Raw genomic sequence first — 20328 nt, forward strand, 5'->3', positions numbered from 1 at the left:
ACTTGATCCTTTGGGTAAAGAGGAGCAGTCATCAGATCACAGCAGCTCTTTTACAATGAAAGCCAGACAGCATGCTACCGTCAGCTGAGACGCATTGACAAGAACACTGAATAGGATCAGTCAACCAATCGTTGCCGCCATCACCGCTGCAGCCATGCCCATTGCAGAGCTTTTGGGAGTCCAGTTCGACATGCAGCTGCTGTTGAAACTGAGCATCTCTGTGGCTGCAGTGTTGCTGGTGTCTTGGGCCTACAGGTTCTACAGCTCCAGGGACGCAAAGAAAACTCAGCTCTGTGTCAAAGACACCAAAGAGCCAGCAAAATGCAACCTGTCAAAGCAGCAAGACAACGCTACCATGTCAAAGCTCACCACAACATGACACCGATGATGGGGGCAAGCAACCCAGACCCTCGGACGCAGACTCAGCCATTGGTGACCTGACATCTGACAGCATCAAGGAAACACCAGCAGAAATCCGTTCATGCCAAGCTGAAAAGAGTGAGGATGCATTTAACATGTCACACAGTGACCAAGATATCAGCATGAAAGAAGAGATACTCACTCATCAGAAGCAGGCAGTGGTTGCCACCAGTAATATTTTATTTGGATCTGCTTTGAACCTTCCTGATCCAACAGAGAGTGGGATGGCCAGTGCAACAGGGCGCCGCTCCCCTTGCTTTTTGCAGAAGCTTGAGGGCAGTGTGGGTGTGGGCAGGGAGTTAAGGCAAGACCTGGAGCACCAGGGAGCCTACTCGAGCTTCCTCTCCAAAGCAGAGATCAAAGTGGAGGATGCTAACGTGGTGCTGGAAGGAACAGGAGACCAGATTGTGCGCGGCAAGATATATGATTACTATGTTGAGTCTTCCTCTCACTCTATCACAGACTCAAACACTGTGCTGGGTCAGTATGAGAGAAACTCTGAGTTGCAGCCAGTGGATTTTGGAAGCTGTGGCAGCAGCCTAACAGAATCTCCTTCCTGTCTGAGCCCCATCATTATGCGTGATCTGGTTTTGCAACAAAGCACTGTTGAGGATCCCTCCTCACAAGGAGGCCTCAAGCTGAGGCACCCCGCAAGGCCTGTACTCCTACGCAAGGAGAGCTATCTCTCTGCAGCAGAGCAGAGCAGTTCCATCCCCTTTTTAACTTCAACAGCCTCAACTCCAATGATTCACTCTCTGGCCTCAACCAGCAATGATCACCCTATGATCAGTCCCTCTACAGACAGCTCAGGCTTTAATGTGAGGGAGGATGCTGATCTAGAGACTGTAGCAGGGGCTCCATTTTTACACTTTCCAGCAAAGACTCTTGATGGTGCCGATTTGGAAAGCTTGAAGAGTAAGCTTGATCTGGGTAACTGTTTGGAGACGCTGTACCTGGCCAAAAAACATGGCCAGACATCTGTGCAGCAAGCAGCCCTGAGGGTCATGTCAGACAACTACCTCCAGGCGCTCAGGGACCCTAACCTTTATGGGCGGCTAATGGCTGGTGAGCGGGAACAAATCCAGAGGCAGAGAACAGCCGGGAGAAAGTTCATGATGGTGGCAGATATGGACCCTCAAGACTGGGTGAGGAATGCAGGAGGGCAGACAGCAGAGACAGAGCAGAGGAGGACGTCCAGTGCAATGTACTATTATGATGACTACAAAGACTCCTGGCATACACTGTGCCTGATCCCACAGGAGGTCATCTCTAAAGCCTGTGCCATGTGCACAATGGATAACTACTTATTTGTGGCAGTGGGCTGCCAAGGCACAGACGGAGAAATGACACCCTCAAAGCGAGTGTTTTGCTACAATCCTTTGACATCCATTTGGAAGGAGATCAGTCCTATGAATGAGGCCAGACCCCGCTGCAAACTGGCAGCACTGGAGGGCTACATCTACGCCATAGGAGGGGAGTGCCTCTCCTCAGTAGAGCGCTATGACCCACGATTGGACAGATGGACATTTGTGGCTCCACTGCCTAACGATACTTTTGCTGTGGCACATCACGTCACAGTGTGCAACGGTGAGCTCTATGTTTCTGGGGGAACTCTTAAATATATGCTACTGCGCTACAGCCCCAAAATCAACACCTGGAGGCCAAGTGTGCTGGTAGGCAGCAAAGACAGAACTGCAGATATGGTGGCTGTGGGGAGATTTCTGTATCGTTTTGATGTTAACCCACTGCTGGGTCTCAGCGTGTACCGCTACCACACAGTGGCTCGACTGTGGTACGAGTGCAGCTCAAAGCGCCTTCTGCGCTGCCCTGCCTTTCAGTGTGTCACAATGAATGACACAATTTATTGTGTCAGTCGCCAGTTCACCATGAGGTTCAAGGCTGATGAGATCTCTCCTGCTTTCACAGATGAGGATTTGAGTGTCCTCTCTGCCGCGAAGGGCATACTTTTCCCCTTTGTCCTTTCACTCCCTGATAAGAAGCCTCGGCAGACCAGTGTGTAACAAGGATTCAGTTTTCCATTGATGATGAGATTAGGTGGTGATGGAGTACCCCTACAGAAGCATGCTTTACGTCAACTGTATTGTTGACTGAGAGAGTTTTGCCCCAAATGTTATTGTAAAATTGTAACCACTGTTTTGTCATTTCTATGAGGTGTTATTCACCTTTTCACAAAGTTTCTCCTTCTCATATAAATGTATTTTCTTGGTTTGGGTATTATACAAAGAAATGTGTGTTTATGTTGTCTCGGCCCTTGGCAGCACATGTAAAGTATTGGACTCTTAATGGTAGTCAAACTGCTGTTTGCTTAGATTTACGCAGGATGTGCTGCCATGTAAATTGTTTGCTTCTTTGATTTGCCACTCTTTCCTGCCATTAAGTTAGTTTTATATCATTCCAGATGCTTAACCTCTTTAGCTGTAGAGATAATTCATAAATGTGTCTCGGAGTAAATGAGTTCATTCAACTCTAACACCTTACAGAGATTGGGCAATATAGTGATAATCTATCACTGTGCTCCACTGTGTAGGGCACATATATAACTTACACAGTGGCCTGAATACAACACAATTATGTACAGTTGCTCTTTAAATGTGACAAGATGTAAATGGGTATGTCATAGAATATAAATAGGTGAGCTTCTACAAGCATTTGTCACAACTTTTGAAACACTCTGAACACTTTATAGTCTCTCTCTTTTGGTGGCCAGGAAGAGGTGTATTTGCAGATTCTTTGTTCATTGTACCAACTAAATCTCTTTGTTTTGTTATCTCTTGTTTTTTAAACATCAAAGAAATTGTCATTTGAATTTGTCATTCATTGCATGTTAATCCATAATTAGTAAATAATGGGATTAAGCCAAATGTAAATTTTTATTTTTGAATTGTTGAGAAATGACATTAGCAATGGAAATGTGAGTAAGAACGATACAAATGTTAAACCCCTCATTGTTTGCTCATTTGTAACTAAGTCTCCCACTGTACAGAAGGTAAAGTTCAGGACTTCAAAAGACACACTGACAGGTTTCAGAGAGTGACGTGCTGCTATAGCACCATCATGTGGCTCAGAAGGCAAACACAATGGTGCTTTGGGTAAGACATGTTGAGCTCTAGACTTCTCACAGCACAGAGGCATCATGTGACACGCAGGCATCAGCGGCACAGTAGAGTGACTAACTAGCTAACAGTGGGTGAGACAGAGGGCTTCAGCTGCACTGGAAGGCAGCAGGCAGGCGGGAAAAAGGGAGGCAGACGCAGATGGTTGACCATCAAACATAAGCATCTTTGATTCTTCCTAATTAAACACTTTGATTCCCTGTAATTAAACACCTAATGGAATGGGAGTTAGACATGTCCCTTCAGATGTTGCCTAGGATGACTCATGGCTTTTGGTTTGCCTCAATACTCAGGTCAGTTCTGGTATCAACGTTTACTTTATTCTTTTTTCCCCCCTCCTTTTCTTCTTGTTCTCCACAGAGTATATAGGGTAGTACTGACAGGCAATTCTTAGTTTCAGATATTAAGTGTGCAGAGTGAGAGAAAGAATTTGCATGTAATTATCCTCTGGAAGGGTGGACATAATTCATAGCCCCCCTCCTTTCTCCTTAGTCTTGCACACACACATATTCATATACATAAGCACTGAAACTACTCACAACACAACACACAGTAAATCTACAGTAGCTCTCACAGCAACATAATGAGAATCATGTTTAATTTTTTTAAAAATCCTTTTAATTTCCCAAATGGTCCGCTCTGTTGAATTTTTTCATGCCGCTGACTAATAAAAAAAAGGAACCACAAAGCAGTGCCACTTTGAGCAGCGCTTCTAAATTAACAAGCAACATGTGAGGCAATTCAAGAGCTGCGTTGTTGTTGTTGTTTCTAAGCCTTTTGTGATGGCGAAAGCAAAGGGAAACAATGATCTGGGACTTGTAGCAGCGAGCACTGTCTCAGATCCAGGTCCTTGTTGTTGTGATTGGCTGCGTGGAGGTGGCTGGAGAGTGTGCATGAAGCCCTGGCAAAGCGGCCCTGGCAGAAGGCACTACGTGGGTGCCTCTGGTATGCTGACCTGTACACAGTCAGTGACGGGAGGTGTGACTGCTGCTTTTCCAAACGGTGCTTTGAGAACTGCAGCAGGCCAAAGTTGGTTGGAAGGGCTGGAAAGGAGCACATAGAAGAGAAAGTTAACTGCCATGTTACTGCAGCCATTAATTACACTGGTGACTGATTTGGAACATTAAAAGGCATCTGGGGCTACCCAGATTTAATTGTTCATGAGCACAACTGTTGTTGTATTTTGTCCATACAAAACTGAAGGCACTGAAGTACGTTTGCTCTGTTTATCATTTCCCATGTATAATTTTGTACCTTCAGGCAGTTGCAGCATGACACTTTAAACCGCAGTCTTACCAGGAATTGGCCGGTCAGACCTCTCAGGCTGCCATGTCAAGCTGTCCGGGTGCCAGGGTCGCATAGTGGGCAAAGCGGTGGTGTGCCGACGCCCATAGCTCTCTTCATACTGCGTGACCAAGTGTGAGGATGGTGTGCTGTCATAGCCAAATAGCTGCTTGGATGGAAGCCCCTGGAAGACAAAACACAGCAGTCTCAACATAACCCGTATCCACTGGCCTTCGCTGGATTAAGATATAGAGGGCATGACCTATTCTCTTAAAATAATCTTCTAGAGGCTCACTGTGTGACAGCAGCAAATTGCTCTAACTAGCCTTTAAGTGCCCACTAGCACTGATGATTTTACACTTTTTTCATGACTGCTGAGTCTGACCAGAAACTTGCTTTCATAAAGAGTTTTATCACAGGCCTTTATCTTGGCCGTCAATATTATGCAGAAGTGGCCACAATCTAGAGAAGAAAGCCCTGACTTGCAGGGTTGTGACAGGCATTCAATTGGTGTTAATGCCATGAATGAGCAGTTAAAGGCTGACCTCAGCTCTCAGCAGGGCAGATCCTCTCTCAGAGACGTCTGGCTTGAAGTCCCTGTGGGGCCGGTAGTCTACACGATTGGTGCTGTTGGCTGTCTTTGGCTCCCGAGTGAACTGTGTCAGACAGAATAAACAGACATCGCAAAGAGGAGAGAGGAGGTGGGGGAGGTGGGGAGGGGGTGTACAGGGACTTGAGCAATGAGCCCGGCACAAGGCTCAGCAAAGCTCACACTTCACTATCGATCCGCGCTGTTGTACAGTATTTCTTAAGTCATTTCTCCTCTCTGATCCTGAACCAGCAGCCCATGGCCGAACCTCACGTCAATGCAATTAGTCTCCAGCTCTGGCCTCTCCCACCAGGAGGCTGTGCTGATGTGGCTGAACTGAGGCTGCCTAATCACTTTGCTCTAGATTTGACTACCAACTGAGGTGCTACAAAACCTTTGGCAGGCTGCCATTGGTATGGCATTATGTTCTGGATCTGCAGCATGACAAGACATAGATACTCCTTACTCTACTACTCTTATTTTGATACTGGTGCCTCCTGATAACCTTTTAGCAAATGTTACAATATTAGGCATCCTTAGGCAATAAGCACACAAAATGCTTACTTGAAGTCTTTCTTCTGTCCAGTTGCCCAGCAGAACTTTGTTGGCATACTTCTGCTCTATTCTCCATCCAGTTTTGGCCCATTTATCCTGCACAGTCCCTGTTTGGTTCATACTTTGCCTTGTGTCAAAACTCACCTAGCCAGGGAAATCTGAGGCCCTGTTAGAACGTGGTTAGCTAGTCAAACAGATAGCATGTAGGTGCATTCACCTGGCCACATAATGGCATAGGCAGCGGAGGGGAAATAGAAGAGCTCTGTTGCCATGGATACAGCAAACACTGAAAGGGAAGGCAAGCAGAGTGTCCTGGAAGCAAATGGGAGATGTCTTATATCTGTGTTCAAAAGAGATACATTCCTTAAGGCTAGGGCATGACATTTACCTTTTATCAGTATACTCTATATTGTTAGAGTGGTGCCAAAAATTGTTTCCAGACTTTGTATCCTCGGGTTACTTTTCATTTTTGGTATAAAACAGGTTTTGTTTATTGATTTTTGTGGAGGTTTTTTTGTCTTCGGCGAACAGTATACTTGTAATGAAGAAGAACACTCTGCCACCGGAGGCAAGTTTTGTTTATTAAAATGTAAAACAAGATGGAAAGCAGAATAAAATTCATGATCCTAGTCATGATCTTCATAGTGTTTTCACATAGTTAACAACACTCTCCACAACACCTAGCGCAGAGGGAAAGGTGAGCCAGCCCTGGTTAAAAAAGTTTATCATGCCATGAAAACCGTCCTTCACATGTTGCCAGGTGACATCTTTTTTCAGATCCAGCAGCCGTTTCCTGTAAAGAATCCCATCATCCCTCAGGACGTCATATTCACAGGTGAGAAGGAAGGTCTGTGGGGTTTTCTGAATGAGAGCATCATCTGCCAGTAGAGGTGAGACCTCAGGTTCCAAACCAGCTTTGATTGTGTGATACACCTCCCCATCATATTCTGGGGTTGGTTGCACACAGAAACCCCTTACGAGGCACTCGGGGGGTAAGTTGGACGGGGAGAGCCAGGCTTCATAGCGTGGCCTGAGCTCAGTGGGGACGTGGTTGCCTTCCAGCAAGTCTTGGCACACAGACATGTCCCCACTGAGGTACTGCAGGAAGTAGAATGCCATCCGGCCACGAAACAATATGGGCACAGCATGATTTTGCTGGTATGAGGGCAGGTTGAAATCTGCCATCTGCAGGGCCGGGTAGATGAGGACCTGAGCACAGGGGAACGGCAGATGTCCGTCCTCTCTCCGCGCCAGCCTTTGACACAGCGCTGCTGCCAGGTTAGCCCCAGTGCTGTCCCCTCCGACTGCCACTCTGCGAGAGTCCACACTGAACTCAGCCTCTGCAACAGACAGAAAGTGGCACGTCGCTGTCTCACAATCGTCCAGCTGGGCAGGGTACCTGTGCTCAGGGGCTAATCGGTACCTAAGAGGGGTGAGAGGGAAGACGGGGGGGACAATATGTTGAGTTCTGGAGATTTAAATGCTATGAGTCTAGGATATTTCTGGTCATTCTGGAAAAGTTTACATACCCAACAGAAACAACGATGGTGTCAGACTTCTTGGCGATGTGCCGACAGACTTCATCTACAGAATCTATTTAGGATTGACAGGACACCATTGTTAACAAAACATATGTTGTGGTCTTGTGGTGGCAACAGACAGAACATGGCAATTTTTATTCCTCTCTCTGCCTACACTGACCTCCTTTTCAATAAATTATTTAAGCCTATTTTTTTCCCTCTTGAATATTAATTCATAATTTGAAGGCCTATAATCTGTGATCCAAATGGCTAAACCTGTCCACAACCAAAATTAAACTACAGTAAGCAAATTTTCTATTTTCACCAAATTGATTGACTGGTCCTTTAACAGAAGAACCAGCAGACACCAGCTGAATAATTCATCATTATGTAATTAAAAGTTTGAATCTTAAATGCAGTAGGAAAACAGGCCTATGTGTTTGGTTATAACCAGTTCATTCAAATTATAATCAGCTATGTATGTGAATCATATGATCTGAACATTGTATACCTATATTGCCCAGCACCCAGCCACCTCCATGGAAATACACAAGACCTCTTCTCAAGCCATCACACACAGCAGTGGGCTCATACACTCGCACTGGCACCTCAGAAAACTTCAGGTCCTTCACTCGCAGACCAGCAGGAACTGGATTTGAGCGAGTGAGAAAACAGGCCACGAACCATCGGATAAAACTGACCTGATGACAAATGCCCAGACGATGCAGGATCCGGCCCTGGCAGGAGAGGAATCGCAAACGTAACCACAAGTAGGAGACAAAAAAATTGTTTTCTGATGGGTAAAGTCAAAGTGAAAGTTATTCTCTCTAAGAAACCATATTTACTATGACAACATCAAAGGAGGGGAACACATGACCTTGCCTTTCTTGTACCTTTGTTAGTCTTGATTTCTTATCTAAAATTTCTCTGATGCTTTATCAGTTGCTGGAGGACAAAGAAAGGACAGCCATCTTTGATGAGGGCCTAAACGATTCTGGCTGATTTTTCTTAATAATACACCAGCAGAGGTATTTTCCTTTACTCTAAGGATTTCATTAGTTTAATATTTGTTGTTTTTTTTTAAAGGTTAATTATAACAGATACAGTAACATGCAGGAAACATAAAATAATAAGCCCCAACAATTCCATAGACTATGTAGATACTCACCACAATTGCTATGCCAACAAACAAACCATGAACCATGTGCAGTTTCCCACTATTTGCAACCCCACGAGGAATGTCTGAATTCATCAGCTCAGAGTACACAAGTCCAATTACCAGAAGGAGGAAGGCTGCAACAAGAGCAGCAAAGCCAATTATTAAAATTGCCCAGCCGATGTCCATGGTGTTGCTGGTCTGCCGTGCTGAAGGTAAGTCATTAGAAGTAAATGTTTTATCTACCTGCTTTCAGCTTCTTTCCACCCCTCCCACATCCGCGCGCAGTGCATTCTGACCTTGGTTTCATTTAATGACAAGTTTGGCTGCCTGTTGCCCTGGAAAAAATAATTATATTCCACAACATATACTATGGCTGTGTAGTCAAAGTAATTACACGTTTCCCTAAGAAACCAAGTTGTTCCACTATGGAATATTACACAAAATATTTGTATGTAAATGCAGCAGTTTTTTTAAAATTACACCTATGTTTTCATAGTACCCATTAAGTTGTCTTCCAAACCCGAGCAATATTTTTACAGATATCTAAAGGATGTTGTGATTTTTTTCTGATTAATTTCATGCCCCTGCATGGTGCCATGGAAATCTCTGCTGCTTACAGCTGCACAGACTGGTATTCTCACTATCTGGTGTCTAAGGAAAGAAAATGTTGTGAGATGGTCCCAGTGAAGGCTGACTGAGAACACCCTTATCTGAACTTTCATTGCTGATCTGTAGATGGCAGTGATAGCATGAGTATAAATAAACAGTCCCTTCTGAAATGTACTCTATTTACATTTTTGCCTTCTGCATGCAGCCTGAACCCATTTGCAACCTACTGCAATGTATATCTTTAGACTTTTGTCCTACTTTTTTTGCAGATCTGCTAACTTCTATTTAATTTAACCTCAGCTGGAAATACTTTGGTGGTGTGTGTTCCAGTGCATCTTGACTTTGAGTTCACATTTTGTAAATCTCTAAAATTTCCAAACTGAAGACAGCATCTGGAGTCGGGTTGTCTTGGAGTTTTTAGCAGCCCCCGAGAGCCTCTCTGCCTTCCCTAAGTAGCTGAGCCCAACACAAAGCAACCATTGTGAAGCTGCTCTTTAAACCCTTCCCAGTTGCTGAAAAAGCCCTGCATTCAGCGATACCCAGTAAAAATCACAGTGCCGGGGCCAAAAATCACAGACTGGAATCTTGTCTGAGGCCCACGAATTCATAGGATTTGTTTAGGAGGCATTCATGCAGTTTTCTGTTTGTCACCCTGACAAGTTTCTGAGACTGGGCTGACCTATTTCCCAAATTGCACAGAAAGATATAGCCTGCTTCAAAAAAACACAGTTAACACAACAAATTGGGTTCAGACAACTGATGCCGCTTCGCATGTATGAGACAGCTACAGATGTACGCAAATCAGCAAAAGCGTCTTCACTCAGTCTCACATCCACTCCACCATGCTTGTAAAACTGAAGGCAATATTTGCTGTAATTTATTATGAAAGCTTGCCTGCTACCATGAGGAATCTAGACTTTTATGTGCATTTGTTTGCAGGCTTTTCAACTGGCTCAAGGGCACATCAGCATATGTATTTGTCATTATGAGTGTTGAGCCCAGACTGCCTAATGTAAAGATAATCACTTCAAACCAAACTTTTTTCCCCCCAGTTTTTGCTCATTTGCTCCAAGAAAGTTGATTTATCTATCCTTTTATCTATCTATGATACTTAGGTTCATTATTTGAGTGGCTGGTGTTATGGTTACAATTGTTAGTTTTCTCAATTGTGTGTTTGTTTAGTGCTTTGCTGATTGTTTGTTTGCTTGCTTATTTGCTTTACTTAATTAATTGGGGGGCTGGACTGAGGATTATTTGACCAGGACTCTCAGTCGTTCTCATGAATCCCTCAAATGTTCCCCTCCTGATACTCTTATATAAGAACATTTTGGTTGTTGATCTCACATTGACTTATAACTGTCAGTGAAACCTGTGATTGCAACATCATTGTTATTCTGTATGTTATGTAACGAGGTTAAGTTGGAGTCATGAATGAAATTATGAAGTTAAACTCTTCCCCAAAAGAGGTTGGGCACCCACCTGGGTCACAGCGGGGCGGCCACTGGGGGGCCCCTGGACCACAGGTTGAGAACCACACGCCGTAGGCACATGAAGGGGGTGGGGAAGAGGCAAGTACGCAACCACTCAGGGCAGACGGGCACTGGAGCAAAAATATTCATCCCCACTTAACATGTCAATCAGGATTAATGCCCTCACAAACCTCCCCTTTAGGTTCATCCAGGTCCTTTCACCAGTGGAAGAACCGAAGCCTGGGCAGAGACGGTAATATATAAGGCAGGGACAGGACAGTACAGGAACACAACACGAAAGCCCAGCGGTTTCAGTAGCGCGCACCACAGAGCGTCGCCTGGACTTGTGTGTTTCACGTCTCTGCGTCTTTACCAGTGGTTGACAGGCGTAATGACTGATCACTCACACGTTGCGAGATCCTGATGCATGTCGACTGACATGTCAGAGCTCCTTGAAATCACACAGCTCTGCCTTTTTTAAATCTTTTTTCGGCTGTGGATTACTCATGCAGTACTTTGTGAGGCTGCAGATGATATTGTTTGCACGCGGATAAACTTGCAGGAGCTCGTAGGTCGGTGTTTTGTGAGCCGCTCGCCGTGGGAGGATATCTGTAGTGCACGTAAACTTGCAGCGTAAACATTATAGCCTTAGTTGTCGGCTGCCTGTGAGCACTTTCCGAGATGGAGTTAAAGAGCGCGTGTCGTATGTTTCTTTTCCCGGTTCAGATGTTGTATTATATAGTCAGAGCAAGTTTGTTTTCGCTGCTGCCGAGCAGGAGAAAGGACCTGACCAAGGAGGTGGTACTGATCACCGGTGGGGGACGAGGCATCGGACGTCACCTGGCCAAAGAGTTTGCCAAGCAGGGAGCCAGAAAGGTAATTTCATTTCACCACAAGACCACTTGTTGCACCCACTTTGTTACTGTCACGCTCTCCGAAGAAACACATTAGCAAACAATTGAAGTTATTCTGACAAGGCGCGTATCAGCTGCAGCAGCAGTAGTAGTTGAGCCCCCCCCACCCTCCTCCAGCCTCAGGTAACCTGGTCAGTCCTGCCCACCTTGCTCGAAGTGTTTTTTGTTGTTCCCATGTGCTGATCGTGACCTCTTAGTAGCCGAGTCGGTCCAGTGAGACCGGAGACACTGCCCTCAATTTTGGTTCAAGTATTGCACAACAGCATGGGTCAACCAGAGGGCAGGCCTGGGTAGCTCTTATGGTTGTTAAATGTGATTAAGCGCAGCACCGGGCTGATATGTATTCTGCAAAGGTCTGGAATGATTGTTGAATGACTGTCATGTCCAGAAAGTGTATTATCCATAGATTTTAGGCTGCGATAAAGGCACTGACTCTGTGTGTGTGTGTGTGTGTGTGTGTGCGTGTGCGCGCGCGCGTGTGTGTGTGCATGCACAAAGCTGCACTGAAACTGCATCAAAGCCATTGACATAATAACAGCCCTGCTATTACCCCATTATAGTTTCTTGCCATTTTTGAGCAGGCTTTGCACTGTCATAAAGTCTGCCAACATATCACAACACAACAAAAGGCTCCATAATACTTTTAATAAAAGCCAGATTAGGTTTTGTTTTCAAGCATAGCATGAGGACATGGGATGCCTTTTATGGAGTGTATGCAAAACAAAGTTGACCCAACTAAAAAGAGTTGTGGAGGGACAGATTGCATTATCTTGGATTAGTCTAATACAAAGGTGGCGGTTCTACTTTTATAGAGACTGACACATTCTGATGAGGTAATAGGTCATAACAGGTCAGAAAAGTCATTTCTACAATGACACTGAAGTTTTGATTCATCAGTATTTTCCCAGCTGGAGGTTGGGGTGAATTCCACATCCTGTTTTGATCATTCAGTTTAATGGAATCAGCTGTTTAAAACCCTGATTTTAAAAGGGGATCCAAAAGTAATCTGATTACACTACAGTGCAGTCCATTCATATCATGTTTGCAAATCCTTAAACTGTAAACCATTACTCTTATTGGAAATATATTTAAAAGTAATGCATCTAGTGTTGCCTGTTGCAAAGAATCACGCCACCCATCTCTAGCATGCACCATCATATTCCCCACCCCCACCACACCCTCACCATCCCTCACCCCCTAACAGGGAGCCGTCACTTGGGCCTGAAACGATCCAGTGGCTGCGCAGACAGTTCCTCATCACTGCAGGTCAGGCTCTGTTCCCATCATCATTTCCAGCTACAGTTTGTCTACCAATCCAGTGGGTGAACATTACACAGCTGAGTGCCTGATGAGCCACCAGTGTCCCTTCAGCAGTAACGTGTTAATATAGAGCAGCTCTATTTTTGATCACCTCAGACTGGAGTCATCATTACACATGGAGGAAAATGGTAGTAATTTCCTCCGCAGAAAGCACTGAGGTGCCCCGACTGAAAGCTGCGGGTTGTAATTATCTGTACATGTGTGACATGCGCTCCACATCTTGGATGCTCTCTTAAGGTGCAATTTTAGCAGCTTGAAAACATTGCTAAAAGCTCAATGAAACACTAACTGCCTCCCTCAGTCTTTCAATGCCATCTCCTTGGGGAATGCGCAAGAAGAAACCAGTGGGTTTTAAAAGCTTTACTTTGCAGCTGCACAACAAAGGATGTCACCATGCTTTTCAGCACCCCATTGTTGGGTATTATCAAGGTGTGAAGGCTTTGAAAACAACACCTGTGGTAATGTGTATGACAATTACTCCCTGCCTAAAGAGATGCTAAAAGGAAATAGGACGGTAATTATGAATAGGGCTAACCTCTATGAACTTGTGCTCACCCCAGTTTGAGCCCCTTTGTGATTGGCAGTCGGAATTTCCTTTTCCCTCTGCTCGAGCTTTGGTGTTTTCACGGTGCGAGGAAGACTAACTACAACGTTGATAAAAGAATTTGGAGAGATGGAGAGCTGGGGACTCAGGAGGGGAGCCAGGTCTTCTTGTGTGCTGTTAGGGAGGGGGTTGTGTGTGTGTGTGGAGGAGGGGGGGTTGCAGAATGAAGCTCTGAAACAATAAACCTGAACCAAAGTATTTTCAAACACAGCATCCAAGTTCAGATCACTGCGAGAGGGCTTTTTGAACAATCCCAGTAAATAGTTGACGACTTTAAACAGCATATTTCTTCAAAGCTCCTTTCCCAAGTATTTTCCAGTACCATAACAACAACTGCAGAATAAAGTGTTTGCAGAAAGCATGGGTTTTAATGTGGTTGTAGACATTACATAAAGAGATCACTGCGAGGAAGATGAACCAAACCGAGACACTGACAACAGGTTTGTGTGTGTGTGTGTGTGTTGTGCTGGAGGCGGGAAGCACACCGCTCCCAGCTGGGTATTGCCCTGCAACTGACCTTGCTGTCTCCGCAGTAATTAGACAGCGGCAGGCGACTGCCTCCTGAACTCCTGCTGCCCCCTCTGTGTGCTGCCTCTCTGCTGGCCCTTACAATGGGTGTGAAAAGGAGGGTTCATACCCACCCATACATTCAGACTTGAAAGATAGAGTATCACTGTAATTCAGCTGGAGCTACTGGGGACACAGAGACGTACACCTCAGCCTGTATTGAGTGGCATCTGCTCTGTCTCTCTCACTCAAGGTCCTGTTTCCAGCTCTGCAACATTAATTTGTTGATTAGAGAGCTTTTACTTACAGCATGTGTTGATGTTGAGTCCCGTTAGGCATGCCTAGTTAGAACAATCACTGGTTTATCACTGATAGTGAAGGGGGCTTGTGCAAGGTCAATTAAAAGCTGTTTTCTTACTGTTTCCATCCACATAGCAATTTGGCCGGTGCTTGTTTGTTCTTAGGGTCCTGTGTGTTGTGACGGGTGATAAACCTAATGAATTAAATAACATTTTAACAGGAGAGCACAGTTTGAGTGCTGACTTTTAATGAGAGCTGTCAGCTTTGTTTGTAAGGCTCAAATCCTATTAAAAGCTTTCAGTTATTTATCAAGACCTGTCTGCCTTCACTGATTACTTAAATGGCCTTGCAAATGAAGCAAACAAAAAACCCAATCACAGGCAACTCAAACACAGACTGTTCACAGAGAAAGCCAAACACTTATTGCTCCAGATCTGATAAAGAAATAGAGAACACATTCCAGTCTGTAATCTTTGATGTCCCTCAAGCTGAACAGTGTCAATATTTCTGTCTTTGCTTCTGCCACTGTTACCACTGGATAGTAGATGACGCATGGACACTTCCTTAAAACGAATAGCGACACAGTGACGTGGCAGTATCTTGTGGATTGTAGATGTGCAAATTAACATATTGTAATTATCAGTATGTCTCTATTTTTGTTTGGCTCTATACAAATACTCTGTGTGAAATTTTAAAAGATGGGTACTGTCTGAAACTGCCCTGTTATTGCAAGTTGATGGCGGAAAATACTAAAACCCCATGTCCTCGCTTAAAGTACTGCTATCACAAGTGTTAGCTATTATGAATTCTTAAGAATAAGAAAAATAAGAATGCCCTTTATTGTCATTATACTAAAAGTGCAACGAGATTGGAGAGCTTCTCCTTTTCAGTGCAAACACACAAAATATGTAGAAACAAAATATATATAAAAAAAGATACAAAACACAGTGCAACTCTATGTACAATGAGGTATAGGTGTGAATGTGAATGTATTGCACAGGTGTAAAAGTGTAAAAGTTGTTAAACTACAGATTCAGTTTACCATCTTTAAGTAGAGATGTACAATACAGTTTGCTACATGCTCATACATAACTCCATGTTGACCTAATGTCTTTCATGTCAAGACTAATAAATCATTGTGTAAACCCATCCTGCCATTGACTAGGTTTATGTTTACCCACAAACACTGGTATAAAACAATGGGAATGACTCTGATGATCCATGGGCGAACCAACAGACACACTTTCCTTTGTGTGTGTGTATGCATACACACATGCAGTCTCTCTGTCTCTCAGATACAGAAGATCACTTTCCAGAGGACTTTCTGCTCAAATATTAACCTTGGTCACGGGCGACCGGCCAAATCCCACACTGGCGTCCTCACCACTTCACACACACACTGTTTTCAGACTCCCTGACCAGAAATGACGGGGCTCATCTGCCCAACAGGCCGTGTAATCTCTTTGAGAATTTGTGTTTGAGAGATGAGGAGGGCTCACCCCCTGATTTCATTACCTTTCCCTGACCCCAGAGACTGACAGATCTAATTGCCCAATCACTAGCCCACCCCCCACCCCCCACCTCCGTCCAACCCCATGTTCCCTGCTCAAATGACCAGCCTTCATTTAGTCTCCGGGTGGATGAAGAGACAATTCATTCACACAGCAACCCCCAAGCCTTTAATCTCGCTCGAAAACTATTTGTTGGAGTGAAAATGGCCTCTCTGTTCTCTGAATGAAAAGAACATTGCTGCGCAAAGATCTTCAGGTCTCATTGCCAGAAAAATTGCACAAAACACACATTTTGTTGATGACTGACTGTAACAAAAAAACAGCCCTTTTTTGTTCCACTCATAAGCAACAGTTCACTTGATGTGCTTCTGATCTCGTCACAGATTCATTGTGGAACGCTCTCCGATTCTTTCTAACCTTTGATAATGTTATTTTATTCGCTAGGTGATCTTGTGGGGCCGGACAGAAAAGTGCCTCAAAGAAACAGCTGAAGAGATCTCTCTCTCAGGAACAGAGTGCCATTACTTCCTGTGTGATGTGGCCAACCGGGAAGAAGTTTACAAGCAAGCCAAGGTGGTTAGAGAAAAGGTACGCCAGCTTAAAAATAAAAATATTTTCTACTTGAACAAAGAGAATGTCATTTGCACACAGTGAAACACATCATAAAATATTTCCCTATGATGCCTCTTCGTCTCCTCTGTATTGGCACTGAGCTGCTCTGTCTCCCATCTGGTGTATAGATTACACTTCATCTGAAATATCTGAATAATAGCAGGGAATATTGCTGACAGCTCTGGTGCAGCACAACTGTATCATCTCCTGAAAGCAAGGCAGAAAGTGCATAAGATGTTTGACAACGTTATTTTTCCCCTCACTGTTGTGCTTTTTAATCTCAGGTGGGAGATGTTACAATATTAGTGAACAATGCAGCTGTGGTCCACGGCAAAAGTCTGATGGACAGCGATGACGACGCCCTTCTGAAATCTCAACACATCAACACCATGGGACAGTTCTGGGTAAGACATTTAAGGCAGAGGCAGCTCACGTGCAGATTTAGGGGAATTCCTCCTCGCAGATTAGCCTCATCATTTTCATATTTTGATTATAACATGGCAGTATACACAGTAGGCACCCCCAGACTTGTCAGTCATGACTGCTATTATGGCAGGTTAAGTGGGGTATTTCCAAATTGCCTCTCAGCCCCTGAGGCATCAGAGGGGTTTTGAAATTCATGGCATTTTTATTTGAATGGAGATCAAAAGACTATGTTATAAAAGCAGACAGAAATGCAATCATCAACTAAATGGAAATGGAAATTTAATCTGTGGTTACAGTGTGGGCCTGTTTATCTTGTCTGTTCTTCTTTTTACTCTGCTGCAATTTCGCCTTCTATTAACACTCCTCCTTTCTACGTTGTCTTCATTCTTCCTTTTTTTTTCTTTCTCACCTCAGACTACAAAGGCCTTCCTGCCTCGAATGCTGGAGCTGCAGCACGGCCACGTAGTTTGCATAAACTCCATCCTGTCTCAGTCTCCTATCCCTGGAGCCATAGATTACTGCACCTCCAAGGCCTCGTCGCTGGCCTTCATGGAAAGCCTGACACTGGGTATGCTGGACTGTCCTGGCGTTGGCTGCACCACAGTGCTTCCCTTCCACACCAACACAGAGATGTTCCAGGGCATGAGAGTCAGGTAAGAACCCACCTAGACGTGGGCAGTGAAGCTGTATCCCTATAATGTATCCCATAACATTAGTTTGTTTATAAGGTTACCTATCAAGAAATGTTAAAATGCTATGTGTAATTGATTGGGATTTTTAACCACGCTAGCAGCATGGTTCTTGAGATGTTAATATTGGTCCTCAGGTTCATCAGTCAACCACTTTGACTCAGACTGAAATGAATCCTACAGACTTTAAGGATCCTCTGACTTTTCATCTAGCTGTGAGGCTGACATTTGTGTTTCAGAGTGAAATATCTTGACAACTACTGGATGGATTGCTGTGAAATATGCTGCAGATATTCAAAGTCAAAGAGCTTAGTGATCCTCTGATATTTCATCTACAGTCAGCAGCAGTTCAAAGTTTTCACATTCACAATCAAATCCTCTTAACTTTTACCTCTATATTGAGCTATACCCTAATAGATGACAGGAAAAGACTGTCAAAGTGCTGGGAACCTCCAAAGTATGAGTTCAAGACTTCCAGACAATCCTCCAGTTCTTTGCAGATTCTCCCCCATGGTTTTGTTGTGACTAAGAATCTGACCATACAAAAAGACCATACAAAAGAACATGCTTTCATTAAGTCATTTATGATTAGTCTGTCTGCCCCCTAGTGGCTCTCTTCTGCCTTTATAGATGACACTGAACTTTGACACTTTGGACCTTTCCAATGCTGAACTGTGTAAGGTGTTTAGCATGTATGACATAGAGTGTTCTTGTACATGTGTACGATTGAACCCAACCTTTCACACTGCTGTGTAATAGTATCACAAACCCTCAATGTACAGTTTGGCAGGTTCCACCAACAGTTTATCTACACTCACCAAGTACTCTATACCTGCTCATTTGTGCAGTTGTTTAGTCAACCTGCCATGTGGCAGCCATGCTTTGCATAAAATCATGCAGACACAGGTCAGAAGGTTCAGTTAATCTTTACATGGGCAAAAGAATGTGATCTCATTGACTTTGACCGTGGCGTGAGTGTTGGTAACAGATGGGCTGGTTTGAGTATTTGTGCAACTGCTGATTTCCTGGGATTTTAAAACACAAAAGTCTCTAGAGTTTTCTGAGAGTGGTACAAAACACAAACATATAACATCTATCGTTGATGAGAGAGGTCAGAGGAGAATGAACAACACATTGAACCTCGAGGCGGACAGCCTGTCTGAGTATTGTTGATGACCATGTGCAAATCTTTATGGCCACAGTTTACCATCTTCTAATGGCTACCTCCAGCATAATGCAGCACCATGTCACAAAGCAAGACTGGTCTCAAACTTTTTACATGAACATGACAATGATCACAGTGTACTTCAAAGGCCTCCTCAGCCACCAGATCTGAATCCAGATTTGCAGCATGAATACACAGCTGACAAATCTGCAGAAATCATGTGTTGCAATCATGTCAACATGGACCAGAATTTCAAAAGGAATCAATGCCATGAAGAACTGAGGCTGTTTTGAAAGCAAAGGAAGCCCTGACCCAGTGTTAGTGTGGCGTTCCTAATAAATTGCTCGGTGAGTGTATAATTTGTTGCCATGTTGCCATTAAAAGCATATATAGCTAGTTCAGACAGGGTTTATTTGCACCTTAATATCAAAGTAAAATATCCACCACGGGTGTGTTATGGGAAGTGGATACACCTTGAAAATACATAATTAATTTAATCAGAATAATCATCACTTTATCTTAAAACTACTGACCTTTCTCTCGTAGGTTTCCGCAGCTCTTTCCTCCTCTCAAACCAGAGGTGGTTGCCCAGAGGACTGTGGATGCAGTCAGAGCTGACAAAGCCTTTCTCTACCTGCCCTGGACTATGCATGCCCTTGTCATTCTAAAAAGGTAAACAGTTCACATTTTTGTTTTTATTTTGGTCTTGTTTTCATCACCATAAATTAAGGTTCATACTTAACATTCCATCCCTGGTCTTTATGTACTTTTCTAGCTTCATGCCACAAGTTGCACTTGAAGAAATCCACAAGTTTTCTGGGAGTTATACCTGCATGAACACGTTCAAAGGGAGGACATGAACCTGGATTTCACAGAATGTGAGCACAACCTCAACATTTCTGGGGTGTAATGAAAGGAATATGGACCTTAAGACATCTGGAAGTGAGGAGGCCCCATGATAGTGTGAAGAACAATACTTAGGGTATTCACAAGGGGGGTGGCCTCTGCAGGTAGAATTAATTGATAAACTGCAGGATACATCCCGGTCCTATTTGTATGTGTGAGTGCATATCTGTTTAGTATGGAGCACTGAATGTCATTCTCACATTGAACAGAAGCCATGCATAGGTCTGTACCAGTAGTTATTCTGGGAGTGTTTTGTGACACTTCTGTCTGTTTTTACACTTCTTTTTTTTATCTGCCTTTTAACGTGTCTTTGAATCAAAACAAGGTAATAAAATGGAGTTTTAGAGACACACTGTGTTTCTTTGTGCATGATGAAAATAGAAAAAGCGAACACTTGGGAGGTACACATTGTTTTGTGTCTGGGTTTTGACTCCCATGGCACTGTGAGAATACCTTTGATTTATTCCAAGCATAAGATCAGTGACTGTGACAGATGATGTTGTCAAAACATAATACACACACTTTGGTGGTGGGGGTGGGGGGTGTATTCTTGTTTGTTGTCAGAACATAGGGAAGGGGGATGATGTAATTCTCCATAAGCATAATGAACTAAAAATAAGATGGTCAGGACCTCC

The 20328-nt window shown here is 44.0% G+C and overlaps 4 protein-coding genes and 1 long non-coding RNA gene across 5 annotated transcripts; 3 read left to right on the forward strand and 2 right to left on the reverse strand.

Annotated features, from left to right (window-relative positions):
• Window positions 1-3241, forward strand: klhdc7a (kelch domain containing 7A). The gene is given in 2 exon segments (XM_051074438.1): window positions 1-313; window positions 315-3241. Coding segments are annotated over 2 exon segments (2286 nt in total). The 5' UTR covers window positions 1-154; the 3' UTR covers window positions 2442-3241.
• Window positions 3242-3376: 135 nt separating this feature from the next.
• cfap107 (cilia and flagella associated protein 107) lies at window positions 3377-6128 on the reverse strand. Its single transcript, XM_051074439.1, has 4 exons — window positions 5992-6128; window positions 5384-5494; window positions 4851-5022; window positions 3377-4597 (listed from the first exon to the last, which is right to left on the reverse strand). The coding sequence occupies exons 1-4, from the start codon at window positions 6100-6102 to the stop codon at window positions 4323-4325; spliced, it is 669 nt and encodes a 222-aa protein (XP_050930396.1). The 5' UTR covers window positions 6103-6128; the 3' UTR covers window positions 3377-4322.
• Window positions 6129-6593: 465 nt separating this feature from the next.
• aadacl4 (arylacetamide deacetylase-like 4) lies at window positions 6594-10731 on the reverse strand. The gene is made up of 4 exons (XM_018679419.2): window positions 8671-10731; window positions 8014-8239; window positions 7512-7575; window positions 6594-7405 (listed from the first exon to the last, which is right to left on the reverse strand). Exons 1-4 carry the CDS (start codon window positions 8845-8847, stop codon window positions 6622-6624), a joined length of 1251 nt encoding a protein of 416 aa, XP_018534935.1. The 5' UTR covers window positions 8848-10731; the 3' UTR covers window positions 6594-6621.
• Window positions 6732-8592, forward strand: LOC108885185 (uncharacterized). Its single transcript, XR_007814284.1, has 3 exons — window positions 6732-6817; window positions 8027-8272; window positions 8445-8592. It is a non-coding gene; the product is annotated as an uncharacterized LOC108885185 (long non-coding RNA).
• Window positions 10732-10867: 136 nt separating the features above from the next.
• On the forward strand, window positions 10868-20043 carry dhrs3b (dehydrogenase/reductase (SDR family) member 3b). The gene is made up of 6 exons (XM_018679432.2): window positions 10868-11615; window positions 16340-16483; window positions 16792-16911; window positions 17348-17586; window positions 19334-19459; window positions 19563-20043. Exons 1-6 carry the CDS (start codon window positions 11421-11423, stop codon window positions 19645-19647), a joined length of 909 nt encoding a protein of 302 aa, XP_018534948.1. The 5' UTR covers window positions 10868-11420; the 3' UTR covers window positions 19648-20043.
• Window positions 20044-20328: the final 285 nt, after the last annotated feature.

The sequence above is a fragment of the Lates calcarifer genome, linkage group LG12 (genome assembly GCF_001640805.2).
Source record: "Lates calcarifer isolate ASB-BC8 linkage group LG12, TLL_Latcal_v3, whole genome shotgun sequence".
Classification (NCBI taxonomy): domain Eukaryota; kingdom Metazoa; phylum Chordata; class Actinopteri; family Centropomidae; genus Lates; species Lates calcarifer.

What these genes read in the sequence shown, in the direction of transcription:
- dhrs3b (XM_018679432.2), top strand. Translation starts at nt 11,421, where the DNA reads ATGGAGTTAAAGAGCGCGTGTCGTATGTTTCTTTTCCCGGTTCAGATG. An exon ending in ACACCATGGGACAGTTCTGG is followed by an intron (nt 16,912 to 17,347) that starts GTAAGACATTTA and finishes TTCTCACCTCAG; the next exon opens with ACTACAAAGGCCTTCCTGCC. An exon ending in TTCCAGGGCATGAGAGTCAG is followed by an intron (nt 17,587 to 19,333) that starts GTAAGAACCCAC and finishes TTTCTCTCGTAG; the next exon opens with GTTTCCGCAGCTCTTTCCTC.
- aadacl4 (XM_018679419.2), bottom strand. Translation starts at nt 8,847, where the DNA reads ATGGACATCGGCTGGGCAATTTTAATAATTGGCTTTGCTGCTCTTGTT. An exon ending in CTGGGTGCTGGGCAATATAG is followed by an intron (nt 7,576 to 8,013) that starts GTATACAATGTT and finishes AATCCTAAATAG; the next exon opens with ATTCTGTAGATGAAGTCTGT. An exon ending in ACCATCGTTGTTTCTGTTGG is followed by an intron (nt 7,406 to 7,511) that starts GTATGTAAACTT and finishes CACCCCTCTTAG; the next exon opens with GTACCGATTAGCCCCTGAGC.
- cfap107 (XM_051074439.1), bottom strand. Translation starts at nt 6,102, where the DNA reads ATGAACCAAACAGGGACTGTGCAGGATAAATGGGCCAAAACTGGATGG. An exon ending in GGACAGAAGAAAGACTTCAA is followed by an intron (nt 5,495 to 5,991) that starts GTAAGCATTTTG and finishes TGTCTGACACAG; the next exon opens with TTCACTCGGGAGCCAAAGAC. An exon ending in CTGCCCTGCTGAGAGCTGAG is followed by an intron (nt 5,023 to 5,383) that starts GTCAGCCTTTAA and finishes TTTGTCTTCCAG; the next exon opens with GGGCTTCCATCCAAGCAGCT.